Here is a 14,272-nt window from a genome sequence, read left to right as displayed (position 1 = left end):
GAAACTAATCGGGGTGGGACGGGGCGGGGCAGACCCGCCCCATTTACATGCCTAATTTTTTGCCATACTATGAAGCACTTCATGATCTTTCATTTTTGTGGTCTATTAATCTTTAGACTTGGTTTGTCACACAACCCTTGTAACTATGACCTTATATATTGTGTTGAAATGAGTAAGATTAAGATAAATTTTAGAGATAACTTTATTTTAGAGATAACTTTATTTTATAGGAATGATTGAGGTAGAGCTTTTGATAAGGCAAAAACAGCTTGATATGGAAGATTTTAATGGATATGAATCTTACAATATTTTGTGCAACAAATATCATAGAAAACTGTTTTGGAATACATACCACTACAACAAACTACCCTTTCTACAACACATGATTATAACTCTATTAAAAAAGTATTATAATTACAACAATTTAGAGTTTCTATTATACATTAAAAAATAACATTGTTTAAAAAGTGTTATTATTGAAAAATTGGGCTAAAATTTTAAGCTAAGTTCATGGGCTCTTTAAATATTCACTACAACACTTTAGAGTATCTATCACATTGAAAAAATGACATGACATTTTTAACAAAGTGTTATTATTAAAAAATAGGCCAATAACCTAAAACTAAACACACGGGAATTATTGGGTAATATTGGGCTGCATAAAAATAAAAAGCCATATAAATACTGGGCCTTTTAACTATTTGGCCTTTTTTTACACTGTAGCAAAACGTGCCATTTCCAGAAGACCTCACCACCACCAACTCAACTCACCTTAGTCGCCGTGCTTCTTCCTCCCCTCGCGCCGCCTGTTCTAGTCGTCGTCGCCGTCGAGGTCGTGTCGTCGGTCGTCCAAAGTCCCTGGCGCTGGGTCTATCTCTTCGTCCATTAATTTCTTCAACAATCATATTCACAGTAAAAACCCTTAAACCCCTACATTCTTGTAGTGAGCTTAGTTACTTGCAAGCGAGAATGAAATTCTTTGTTATCATTCTATTTAGGAAAAATGAAGTTAATTTTAGGTTTAGTTGGTTTCACAGAAGAATGATGTGATTATTTATCTGTTATTAAATGAAAATTCCTCTGCTGGTTGAGAAAATATGTGTTTTCATCCATGATTAGGAATTGTTTTCCGATTTGAGAATTATTGGATGGCATACCTAGATTCGTTGATCAATGAATAATGTATCATCATGACAATTCAAAACATTTAAGAAAAGTTAGATTAAAAAAAAATCTCTGAATATTCTTTTTTGATTTTAGACTTCCTGTGGAATGTAAGAAGATTAGAATTTAGGATGTGTGTTTAGTAGTGAACTTTTTCTTTGGAATAAGTTGTCCAATCCTCTCTAAGTTTTCTCTTTCTCTTTAATGTACATGAGTCTGCAGGCTTACACTCGTGTTTTTTTTTTCAATCACAAGGTTGATTCTTTTGTGTTTAATTAGCAGATTTTTGACCTATCATTTCTATTGGATTGCTAATTAGAATATCCAGGTTATTTGCAGTTTTTTATATTTGTTGTTTCTATTGTTTTAGAGCATGAAATTTGGGAATCTTATCCTCGGCAGTGAATTCATGCCTATAGGACATTAGATTTGATGCCTACCTTCCAATTTATTTGTCAATTTATAGGTCTTATCTTTGTTCCTGACTGCTCTTACCATCGTATATAGGATTAAAAGGCAAACGTTTTGTCTAATATCTTTAATAAGCAAAAGAAGAAAAGTATTATAGGTCCATGAAATGATATATAACTAATTTTATTACTACTGTAATTATTAGTTAGGAAGTATTATTAATTATTTGTAGCTATGATATATGAATGAACTTTATTAGGTTACCATAATAATTATGAACATGCAGTAGTGCACATCCAGGCAACTTATAATGTGGTTAATTTAAAACACATTAAAAGTGAAATTGAATTAAGAGTACCACTTCACATGAGTATGAATATATGGAGTTTTATATTCTCCAATATTTGTCTTACATATCATACCCACCTTATAAATATTTTGTAATTATTAGGCTGTGATAATTTTCTTTTGAGAAAATGCTACTTACTGATTGGGGTAACCCCACATGGGCCCACATAGGGCCCAATCCAATCAATGGTGAATGTGTCTTAATTTGCTTTTTCTTTATCTATTTTCTTTCTTTCTTTTCATCTTTCGTAATGCTAAGGTAATATTAACAACATATATATGACCCACAATTATTGAGGATTAATTAATTATTGTCAATGGTGCTAGTTTTATATAATAATACTTTAGCTTAATATATGTATATAATTGTACTTGTGTGTGTTTTCAATTAAATATTATTAATTGTTTTTAGGTACATGAAAATGTGATTTAGTGACTTGCTCCAAAACCAAAAAACCCTAGTATCTAATTAACATATATATATATATATAAATAGCTCTTCAAGGAGGAGTATATTCCTTTTAATCATTGTTCTGTTTTACTCTGAGTTTAGTTTCTCTTGATTTCTTGTACTAGAGTTGTGAGCTCTCATTGTAGTGTGGATAGTTAACCACTCTTTCCGCGTGTATAAATGGCTCATCCCTCTATTGGAATCAATATGAGTTCAAAGCATCCATGCTCAGCTTCTTCTCTTGCTCTCAAATTCTTGTTTTTTCTGTTCTCAAACTTAATAATAATAATTTACTTTTTAAAGTTGAGTATTTTTTTTAAGGTGTGAAAGTTAAATACTCTACTTTCCTCAAAGAAGAAAAAAGAAGTTAAACACTCAATAACGTTCAACAAGTAAAGCCAATATTATTCATACCTTTATATCAACTTTCAATTGGAAAAACAAAATGTATATAAACTTTTAATATTACCATTCATACCTTAGTTATATTTTATTTTTCCCTCTTTCCATTATTATTTAATTATTTAATTTGGATTTGACTCACTTTCATTATATCTTATTACATTGTAAAGGTGTTTATGTGCTGAGATGAACTTCAAAGAAACTTTTTTGGCAACAGTTTGCAAGAGGTATGCCTCTAACTTTTATTTTAATACTATGCAAATGTTAGAGGAGTTTGAATATCTTAAATATTCATCCATAGTGTAGTAGGTTCGGGGATTGTTATTGTGTGCTGCGGTGGTAATGAAAGGTTGATAACTTGTGTGTTTTAGTGAAGTAGGATCTGAAAAATTTGTGTGCTGCGGAGATAAGGAAGAAAACTTGTGTGTTGCTTGAATTGATATTGGCAGATGGTTGGTTGCTAGTGTAGGGAAAATGTTGTTCGATTTTATGTAGACTTGTCTATAATTATCCTATAATTGAATTGTGTTTGTTTGTTTGATTGATTTCATTATAACATATACTTGTATGAATGTACTTATTGCGTGTTGACATACATATATAGCATATCCTTTTGTACTTCTTGTTTTATATATGTTAGTTTTCTTCTTGTCCCTTCTCACAAAAGAAAGGTTTCAAAAAGGAAGATACATAGGCTTTTATTAACAACTTTGGACATCATGTTTGGTGTCATTTTGCTTTGATAGTTTCTTTGACCTATGTGTTGAAGGATGGTTTGGTGTATTACTGGTTTTCTTAGTCAATATATTGAATGGTTATAATTGTTGTATAGTGCAGATGGATAAAACTTGGGTCCATCTTAATAGGTTAGTAAAAAAAAATATGTAGTTAGGATTTAAGTTTAAGTTTGAGTTCGAGGAATTCATTATTGAAATATGCTCTGACTATTGTAGAGCTACAAAGGAATATGAGAATGGAGCTAGGGAGTTTGTGAAGACTACAATAATTAATGCTGGTTTTCTGAAAAAGATTATTTGTCTTTGCAACAAATGCCAGAATTTAAGACATCAACTTTCAGATGAAGTTGTTGAACACTTGGTGGTGTATGGCATGGACAAATCTTATAAAACATGGTTCCATCATGGAGAAGATCTACATCAAAATAGCACGACAAATATTAGGTCTTCAAATGATGTATTTCAAACTGCTAAAGTATATTCGACTAATGATGTTGAAGCATATTCGACTAATGTAGATGATTTAGATTATGATAATAGCGATGAAGATTTTAATAGGATATTGTTGGATGCAGAATCACCATTGTATGAAGGTTGCTTAAAGTACACTGAACTTTCATCTATTGTTGGCCTATATAATCTGAAAACAAAGCATGGATTCTCAGATGTTAGTTTCACTGAGATGTTGGAGATGATCATGTTGGTTTTTATTGATCAAATCAGAGGTTATGCGCAGCGGAACAACAATCAAATTGTCAGATTAATCTCATAAGATTTCTAGATCTACTTCTTCACACTCATATATATATTGAATCAAGGACAAGAATAGAAACATTACATCAGGTCCTTCCTTACTGCTATCTTTTCGTATGGCTGAATCCTTGAGATCTCACACCAAGATCTTCCAAAATGTTCTCAGTCACCCAAAGAACTAGTTTGGGTCGCTATACAAATAATAGGCAATAACTATTTATCAGATATTCTCAACACATGAGATCTGATAAAGTTTGGACCTAGGTTTTGTGAAGAACAATGACCTTTGTTTTTGTCACTGATCTTTTTCTCTGAGAGAATCCTATATATTTTTCTATCCCTGAAAACTTACGTTATGTGAAAACTGATATCCAATATTTAATAATATCCAATATATTAAAATATTTGTTATTTTAAACAAATTCAAAATAACTGATAAATTATCAGATTTTTGTTTAAATAATAATATTTAAATCAAATCAAAATATCTCATTATTTATTTAATATTTAAATAACTAAAATTGTGGAATCAAGAGACTAAGTCTCTCTCTTATGCGTGTAGCACAGTGCATGTGCACTGTGCCACACGTGTACCACAGTGCATGTGCACTGTGCCACACGTGTACCACATGCATGTGCAGGCATGTGATATTTCCCAATTTTATTATTATTTAAATACCAAAAATCCCAAAAAATAAATTAATTCAAAATTAATTATATTTTTGTTAAATCAAATAATTAATTACACATAATTAATCAATAATTATGTTTGATACATAGAAAAATATTTTACTTATCACATAAGTCCTTTTTGCCCATTTTTGTATTTGCCTTTGACAGTGATTGTTTGAGCCATTTCGGGGACCATGGACCTATAACATTAAGCTCCAATAAATTGAAACTAAATAATTAAACTCTTTAATTATAATAGTTAATTTATTAATTATGATATTACTCCACTATAAATTCAGAATTGCACTCTTTATGTTATAGATATACTTTTACATAAATCTTTTTCTTAAGTCGTCCATTGATATAACCATCTTGCAATAGTTCAACCCTCTAATTAATTAGTTCATAAATTAGAATGGAAGAATTACCATTTAACCTTTCTAATTTACTTCTTATTCCTTAAGTACCATTAATTCACTAGTGAATAATTAATCTATAATCTAATTATAGATTTGAGCTCAAAATCATTCAGTTCCAGAATTAACCCTTAAGGAAACTAATATACGATCCGTTAGGAAAGATTAGATTCCGTATTGTTGATACATGTTCCCAGCCATCCATGATATTAAATCTCCAAAACAAAAGTCATTAGCCTCATTCTTTGAAGAGACCTTAACGAGTGAATCAAAAGATTTAATAAATATGAACAGGAGTTCATGAACACTCAGGATTTAGGTTGATCTATAAATGATCATCTGTTATGATATGAATTACAAGTCTTTATTGTTAAATGGTTTTTGGATAAAGACTTTAATTCATATCGGTCCATGTCATATATAATCATATTATATAAAGTACCTTTACCGAGATGTCTTTCCACATCAATAATCCGAATTTAGATTATTTGTATCATTATGATACTCAGTAAACCATACTTACAACTCCAATTAAAGAATTCTATAACTTTAATTTGTTGTTGTTGACTATTTTTATTCATTCATGTGATCTTAATTCTCTCGTACTAATACAAGATCACACCCTCAATAATGAATATGGAATTTTTATGATATTTACAAAATTATTCAAACAATAATTTAACAATCTAAATATGACAATAATAATAAACCATTGTATTTATTTATTCACAGAAAAAACAAATGTCTTTACATGCTTTTAGGACACACTCATAACAATCTCCCACTTGTACTTAAAGCAAGTGAGGCATTTCTCTCAATCCCATATTACGTACATGACCCTCGAATTGCTTTGCTGGAAGCGTCTTCGTGAACGGGTCCGCCAGGTTGTGTTCTGATGCGATTTTCAGAATGGTCACATCTCCTCTATGTACGATTTCTCTGACTAAGTGGTATTTGCGCTCTATATGCTTTCCCCTCTTGTGGCTTCTTGGTTCTTTAGAATTGGCCACTGCTCCACTGTTGTTACAGTATAGAACAAGTGGTTTCTCCACTTCTGGAACTACTTCCAAATCTGTGTAGAACTTTTTCAGCCAAACTGCTTCCTTAGCTGCTATGTATTCAGCTTCCATGGTTGAATCAGCTATACTGGATCGCTTAATGCTTCTCCAGACAACTGCTCCACCACCAAGAGTGAATACTGACCCAGAAGTAGATTTTCTACTATCCTTGTCAGATTGAAAATCTGAGTCAGTGTATCCAGTAGGTTCGAGGTCACTACCCGAATATACTAGCATATAGTCTCTCGTTCTCCTGAGATACTTGAGAATATGTTTCACCGCAATCCAGTGTTCCAAACCTGGATTTGATTGATAACGACTGACAATTCCTAATGCATAACATATGTCAGGTCTAGTACATAACATTGCATACATTAGGCTCCCTACAGCTGATGCATAGGGATACTTTCTCATGTCCTCTTGCTCTTGTAGTGTCTTTGGACACTAATCTTTGCAAAGAGAAATTCCATGTCTGGTTGGTAATTGACCCTTTTTGGAATTCTCCATAGAGAATCTTTCAAGCACTTTATCTATATAATTTTCTTGTGAAAGTGCTAGGAGCTTGTTCTTTCTATCTCTTAGAATTTTAATGCCTAGAACATAGCTCGCTTATCCCAAATCTTTCATTTGGAATTTGTCAGCCAACCATTTCTTTACATTTGATAATGTCTCTACATCATTCCCAATGAGTATGATATCGTCAGCGTAAAGAACTAAGAAAACCACAATTTTTCCTTTGATGTATTTATAAACACATGCTTCGTCAACATTTTGTTCGAAACCATATGTTTTAATAGTTTCATCAAATGTTAAGTTCCAAGATCTTGATGCTTGTTTCAATCCATATATGGATTTCAACAATTTGCATACCTTTTTATCTTGATCCTTCTTTATGAACCCTTCTGGTTGTTCCATATAAATGGTTTCATCAAGGTGGCCATTCAGAAAAGTTGTCTTGACGTCCATTTGCCATATCTCATAATTATAAATGGCAGCTATGGATAAGAGTATGCGAATGGACTTAAGCATGGCCGCAGGAGAAAATGTTTCTTCATAGTCCACACCCTCTCTGTGTGTAGCCTTTGGCCACAAGCCTTGCTTTATAGGTTTCTACCTTTCCATCTGCACCCCTTTTCTTCTTGTAGATCCATTTGCATCCAATGGCATTAACATTGTCAGGCAGATCTACAAGTTCCCAGACTGAATTGGAATACATTGATTCCATTTCTTGATTCATGGCTTCTTGCCACTTATCAACATCAGGGTCTTCCATTGCTTCTTTAAAAGTCAATGGATCGTCCTTTTCAGTATCTGATACAAGAACGTGTGCCTCATGTTCGTAGCGAATAGCTTGCCTCACAATCCTCCCACTACGACGTTGCACTGGTTTTTCCTTTTCAGGAATTGTGGTTTCTTTGGTTGTTTTATCATTAACTGATGAAGAGGATGGATATGAAATATTATCTGTCATTAGTTCCTGTAAAACTACTTTGCTCCGAGGTTTAAAATCATTCATATAGTCCTGTTCTAAAAATGTTGCATTTGTCGAAACAACTACTTTTTGATCACTTGGGCTATAGAAATATCCATCTCTTGTTTCTGGAGCATAGCCCACGAATATACACACTTCAGACCTAGAATCCAGTTTTCCAGATTTAGGTCTTAGCACATGAGCAGGACAACCCCAAATACGGAAATGTCGTAAACTAGGTTTACTTCCATTCCATAGTTCCAGAGGTGTCTTTGTCACAGCTTTGGACGGGACTACATTCAAAATGTAGTTAGCCGTTTGTAGTGCATATCCCCAAAACGATAAGGGAAGTGAAGAGTAGCTTAACATAGACATGACCATGTCTAACAGAGTCCGATTTCTTCTCTCTGAAACTCCGTTTTGTTGTGGCGTTCCAGGTGCTGTGAGTTGGGATAGAATTCCATGCTCCAGCAAGAAATCTTTGAATTCAGAATCCAAATATTCACCACCACGATCAGATCGAAGTGTTTTTAAAGATTTACCTAATTGCTTCTCAGCTAAAGCTTTGAAGTCTTTAAACCTTTCAAAAGTTTCTGACTTCTTAAGCATTAGGTATACATGACCGTATCTAGAATAGTCGTCAGTAAATGTGACAAAATATTCATAACCACCTCGAGCTTGAATGTTAATTGGACCACATACATCACTATGTATTAGCTCTAGTGGTTCTTTGGCTCTATTTCCCTTCGAAGTGAAAGGTCGTTTAGTCAATTTACCTTCTAAACAGGATTCACAAACCGGTAGGGTTCCAACTGTTAGTTCCCTTAGAGGTCCTTCTTTAGTTAGCCGGTTTATCCTATCTAGACTGATATGACCTAATCTTAAGTGCCATAGATACGTGTCATTTTCTTTAGAAACCTTTTGTCTTTTGTTACTTTGCGGAATGACTACTTTAAATAATTCAGAATTATTGAGCGATTTTTCAATTGGATCAAGCATGTACAGTCCGTCCTTTTGTTTTGCATGACAAATATTGTTCCCATTCCTTGAAATAAAAATCATATTATTATTAAAAGAAATGTTAAAATTTTGTTCATGTAACAAAGATAAAGAAATAATGTTTCTAGTAATTTCAGGAATAAATAGCACATTATTCAAAACTAAAAAATTGTTCTTAAAATTCAAACGGACTGTTCCACATGCTTTGGCTGAAACAAGCGCTCCACTTCCCACTCTTATAGTCATCTCTCCTTGCTCCAACTGCCTTGCGAACTCAAGCATCTGCAAACAAGAACAAACATGGTTAGTGGAACCAGAATCAACTATCCATGATAATTTATCTTGTTCCGCTATACAAGCTTCGAGTACAAGTAAATCTGATTTACCTTTCTTTTTCTCTTTTAGCTCGGCGAGATACTTTGGGCAGTTTCTCTTCCAATGACCATCGACATTACAATGGAAACATTTTCCTTTGGGTGTCTTTTGTTTGGGGTCATTGTTCTTTTTGTTCTCGGGCGCTTTGGATGACTTCTTTGCCTTTTTCGGATTGTCCTTTTTAGGTTTGCTGTCATTGTTATTGCCTTTTCTTTTCTTCTTTGAAGAAGATGGTTTTGCTTCAGCAACATTTGCTTCAGCCTGACTTGAGATGGTCTTATTCAAAGACTCAAAAGTTTGTAATTCATTCAGCAATTGTGTCATGTTAAAATCTAATTTGTTCATGAAATAATTTGTTGTGAATGCAGAAAAAGCAGGAGTTAAAGACTCAAGTATAATGCTTACTTGTGTCTTTTCATCCATGACTGCTCCATGCGTCTCAGCTTCATGAAGTACACTGATCATGTTCAAAACATGCTCACGCACAGATTGACCTTTCTTTATCTTAGCATTCATGTAGGTTCTAGTAGCCTCATGATGGCTTTGCTCAGATGGGCGCCCAAACATTTCCTTAAGAGATTCTAGTATCTCAAAAGCAGTTTCCATGGATTCATGCTTTGTTCGTAAGACATCACTCATGCTTACAAGCATATAGCACTTGGCTTTGTTATTAGATTGAATCCATGCATCAAATTTGTCCCGAACATGTTTCAGGTCATTTGCGCCAGGTTCTTCAGGACATTCCTCATGCGAAGGAACCGTTGCTCTGATACCAACTATAATGACCCACTAATCTAGACTTTTGGACCATTAACGAAACTATACATACAATCCTTAATAGAACTTACATTTTTCAAAAATACCATAATTTTATTAAGTAACTTGTAAAAATAAGAGTTACTTACAAAATAAATACCAAAAAGGATATGGGATCCCATTGTCTTTAAAAACAAAACATGATTTAAAATAAAAAGACATTACATAAATAGTGCGGAAAATACATGTAAAAAGACATAAAACAAAACTACATCCTCGAATCGAATAACGCTCGGCTCCTTGACTCCATTCACCATCGATACACATCCTCTAAGTGGCCATGAATCTCACCGCCTCTAAAGCTATTTTCCTGCACATAAAACAAAAAGGAATGAGCCTAATGCTCAGAAAGGAAAATCTAACACATAGTCATAAACATAAATTTCATAATAAGCATAAAGATATATCATAACACATATTACATACACTTATTATAATGGCCATTATTACTTGGGGTCCCATAGACTAAACAAGTCATATGCCCATGAGATTAGTGGGGTCCTACTAGCTAAGTAGGTCATATGCCCATAATCTATTTGGGGTCTTGTTAGTCTTATGGGTCATATGCCCAAGCCTACAAACATACATATTCATAACATGTTTATAACATATTTCATAACATAACACATAAGATATCATAAGCATAAAACATATAAATTCTATCCTATTTTCCTTACCAAAGCTACCGGGATATGTGGACTGAGTTGAGACTTTTGGAACACTCCAAAAACCATATATAAAGGGTGAGTAGATTTGAAGAAAAGAGATGAAATGAAAGGGATGGAAAGACTAAACCATTGAAAGTCACACTTACCAAAATTTATGTGCTCAAGAATTTAGATTTCCTAACCAAAATAAGAATGAGGTTAGGAGACTGAGTAGAAGACTAAGAGAAGGAAACATAAAACAAATGAACTAGAGTTTTGGTTTACCTCAAAGACTTGTAAGACCAATCTACACCACAACCGAAATACTATAGAACCTTACTTCCCAAAGTGTTTGATAAGCTTATGATGTTTAAGCTTATGATTTCCCCAACCCAGGTGTTTAACTCTCACACTCTCCTAGCACTTGCAGCTTCTGAACTTAGAGTAAAAAAGTGAATAATGGCTGGGTACTAGGTCCTATTTATAGAGTTTAGGAATGAAAGGATCTTGATTTTACTTGAATAAAAATAATAGCTTTTTAGGTGAAAATAATTTGAATAATCGTTCAGCAGAGGCTGAAGACTCGTTCAGAAAGATGCTGGACTTATCAAGAGTTTGAATGGCTGAAAGGAAAAGAATTCAAAAACATTTGAAAATACCCTGAAGGAGGCGATATATCGCCCCCTGTAGGCGATATATCGCCTGGGCCAGTATGCCCGAGGCGACCGTGCATCATCTCGTGTTTTCCATATCTACGTGCTGCGATATATCGCCCCCTATAGCTGCGATATATCGGCACATGCTGATTAATTAAACACGAAATTACACATTTTTAGCTCAGTTTGAATGGAGTAAACAGCCTTGACTAAGCCCTTAACGTATTCAAAGCTGCTGACTGACCCTAATGCATTCAAACTTTACTCCTTATTAAATTTAATCCTCCAAAATACTTAATCTTTAATCACCCATTCATAACATGTGCTTAAAATCCTATTGGTTGATATCTAAACCTTATAGTATAATAAATATTATTCTTAATATCAGCTATATAATCAAATCTTAGGTTAAAATTAATATTCTTAAACTATAGGTCAAACTTAGAAAGTCTATAAGTACTACTATGAGTGTCCAAATAATTCCCGGTCTGAACCAAAAATCCACAGTAACAAAGATAATACTATACATACTATAATACTACTAAATAATTAGCTAAGTAAAGTTCTTGGACTCTACAAAACCATTGTATTTATTTATTCACAGAAAAAACAAATGTCTTTACATGCTTTTAGGACACACTCCTAACAGATCAAAGCTATGTTGCCAGAAGATAATCTACTTCTAACATCTATGTATGCAGTTAACAAGTTTCTGAAGAAGTTTAATCTTAACTATAAGCATGTCCATACTTGTGTTAATGATTGTTGTTTGTTTACGAAAGAAAATATTGAGGCCCAAGAATGTCCCAAGTGTAATTCTTCAAGATGGAAACAAAATGTGCACACAAATGAGATTTTACTAGGCCAACCTACAAAGTTGTTGAGATATTTTCCCATTACACCAAGGCTTCAAAGGATGTTTAGATCCAAGGAGACATCTACAAGTCTAAAGTGGCATTTTACTAATAAAAGCACAGATGGGAAGATGTGCCACCCAGTAGATTCAGAGGCTTGGGATGCAATTAATGAGAGATGGCCAGATTTTTCACTTGAACCTAACAACCTTCGATTAGGACTTGCTGCTGATGGCATTAACCCTTATAAAAGTATGAGTTTTGCATACAGCTGCTGGCCAGTAATGCTCATTGTATACAATTTACCACCATTGTGCTTGAAGGATGAGTTTACCTTTCTATATATGTTGATTCCTGGACCAAAGAAACCTAGAAATGAGATAGATGTTTATTTGGAGCCCTTAATAGATGAATTACTTGAACTATGGAATGGCGTTTATGCGTATGATGCTTCTACGAAGAAAATTTTCAATTTAAGGGCAATGTTGCTATGGACCATAAATGATTTTCCTACTTATGGAAATCTGGCTGGATGTGTGACTGAAGGAAAATATGGCTGTCCTATTTGTGGTGAGTATACAGATGCTGTTTGGTTGAAGCATAGTAAGAAGATGTCTTATTGCAATCATACTAGATTTCTACCAACACAACATCGTTATCGAAGGAAGAAGTATACATCCAAGTTAAGTGAAAAAGCTTCAGAATGTCCAACTATATTGACTGGTATTGAAGTGGTCCAGCAAGTGAATAAATTGACTAATAGTTTTGGAAATCGTAGAAAGAGGGGTCGCGATGAGGGAGAAAAAAAGTGGAAAAAAAGTGTATTTTCTTTAGTCTACCCTATTGGGATATTTTGCTTGTTCGTCATAACTTGGATGTCATGCATGTTGAGAAAAATATTTGTGAAAGCATACTCAATACATTGTTGAATTGTAAAGGGAAGTCAAAAGATCACTATGAATCGAGATTATATTTGGAAGAGATGGGTATCATGACGAATCTCCATCCTTACAAAGAAAATGGCATCATTCATCTTCCTTCCGCAGCCTACACATTATCAAAAGTTGATAAGAAGTTATTTTGTAAGAGGCTATTTGACTTGAAATTGCCTTATGGTTATAGTTCTAACATTAGCAATTGTGTAGATGTGGAGAAACGAAAGTTGACGGGTCTTAAATCTCATGATTATCATGTGATTATGCAACAATTGTTAGTTGTTGCTATAAAGGGTTTAATGGAAGAAGGTTGTAGAGTAACAATTCTTCAACTTTCTAAGTTTTTTTATGGATTGTGTCAGCGTGTGGTTGACAATGAGGAGATTATAAAGTTGGAATTTGAAGCTGTTGAAATTCTTTGAAAACTAGAAGATTATTTTCCACCTTCTCTCTTTGATTTAATGATTCATTTAGTTGCCCATCTACCACGAGAAGTTAGGCTATGTGGTCCTATGCAATTTTGATGGATGTACCATTTTGAAAGGTACATGAAAGTACTAAAAGGCTTTGTATCAAATTATGCACACCCAGAAGGATGTATTGCGAATCGTTATCTTTCCATCGAATGTGTAAACTTTTGTGAGACATTTTTAAAGCATAATGATGAATTGATTTCTTCTGGTGATGTTCAAGATGATGAAATCATAGAGGCTTTCCATTATTAGCTGGAAAATCTTTTGAGCTTGACCAAGTGGATGCAACAATAGCACAGCGTTATGTGCCATTCAACTCATGTATTGTCGCACCATTTGTCAATATGCATATCAATGAGTTGAAAGAGAAGCACCCAAACTTGAAGGATAATCAAACATTGTTGTGGAATCGACATTCAAAAGAATTTTCTTTGTGGTTTTATGAGAAAGTTACAAACATAACTAATTTTAATTTTATATTTTGATTGTTTTTTAAAACTTTCATGTAATAACAAATATTTTATTTTTCAGCTATCTAGATATGAGAAGGCAGATAACATTGTTATCCCCAAAATTTCAGTTAAATGACGTGGCAATCAGAAGTGACAAATGGCCATGCATGGTCAGTAAATGA

The 14,272-nt window shown here is 33.6% G+C and overlaps 1 protein-coding gene across 1 annotated transcript; it reads left to right on the top strand.

The window, feature by feature from the left end:
• The first annotated feature begins 2,554 nt into the window (after window positions 1–2,554).
• Window positions 2,555–13,587, top strand: LOC133806824 (uncharacterized). The gene is made up of 6 exons (XM_062244913.1): window positions 2,555–2,631; window positions 2,947–3,003; window positions 3,730–4,180; window positions 12,026–12,709; window positions 12,830–12,953; window positions 13,169–13,587. The coding sequence occupies exons 1-6, from the start codon at window positions 2,555–2,557 to the stop codon at window positions 13,585–13,587; spliced, it is 1,812 nt and encodes a 603-aa protein (XP_062100897.1).
• Window positions 13,588–14,272: the final 685 nt, after the last annotated feature.

The sequence above is a fragment of the Humulus lupulus genome, chromosome X (assembly GCF_963169125.1).
Source record: "Humulus lupulus chromosome X, drHumLupu1.1, whole genome shotgun sequence".
NCBI classification, from domain to species: domain Eukaryota; kingdom Viridiplantae; phylum Streptophyta; class Magnoliopsida; order Rosales; family Cannabaceae; genus Humulus; species Humulus lupulus.
Note: the sequence above shows the minus strand (reverse complement) of the source record. Positions and strands in the feature narration are given on the sequence as shown.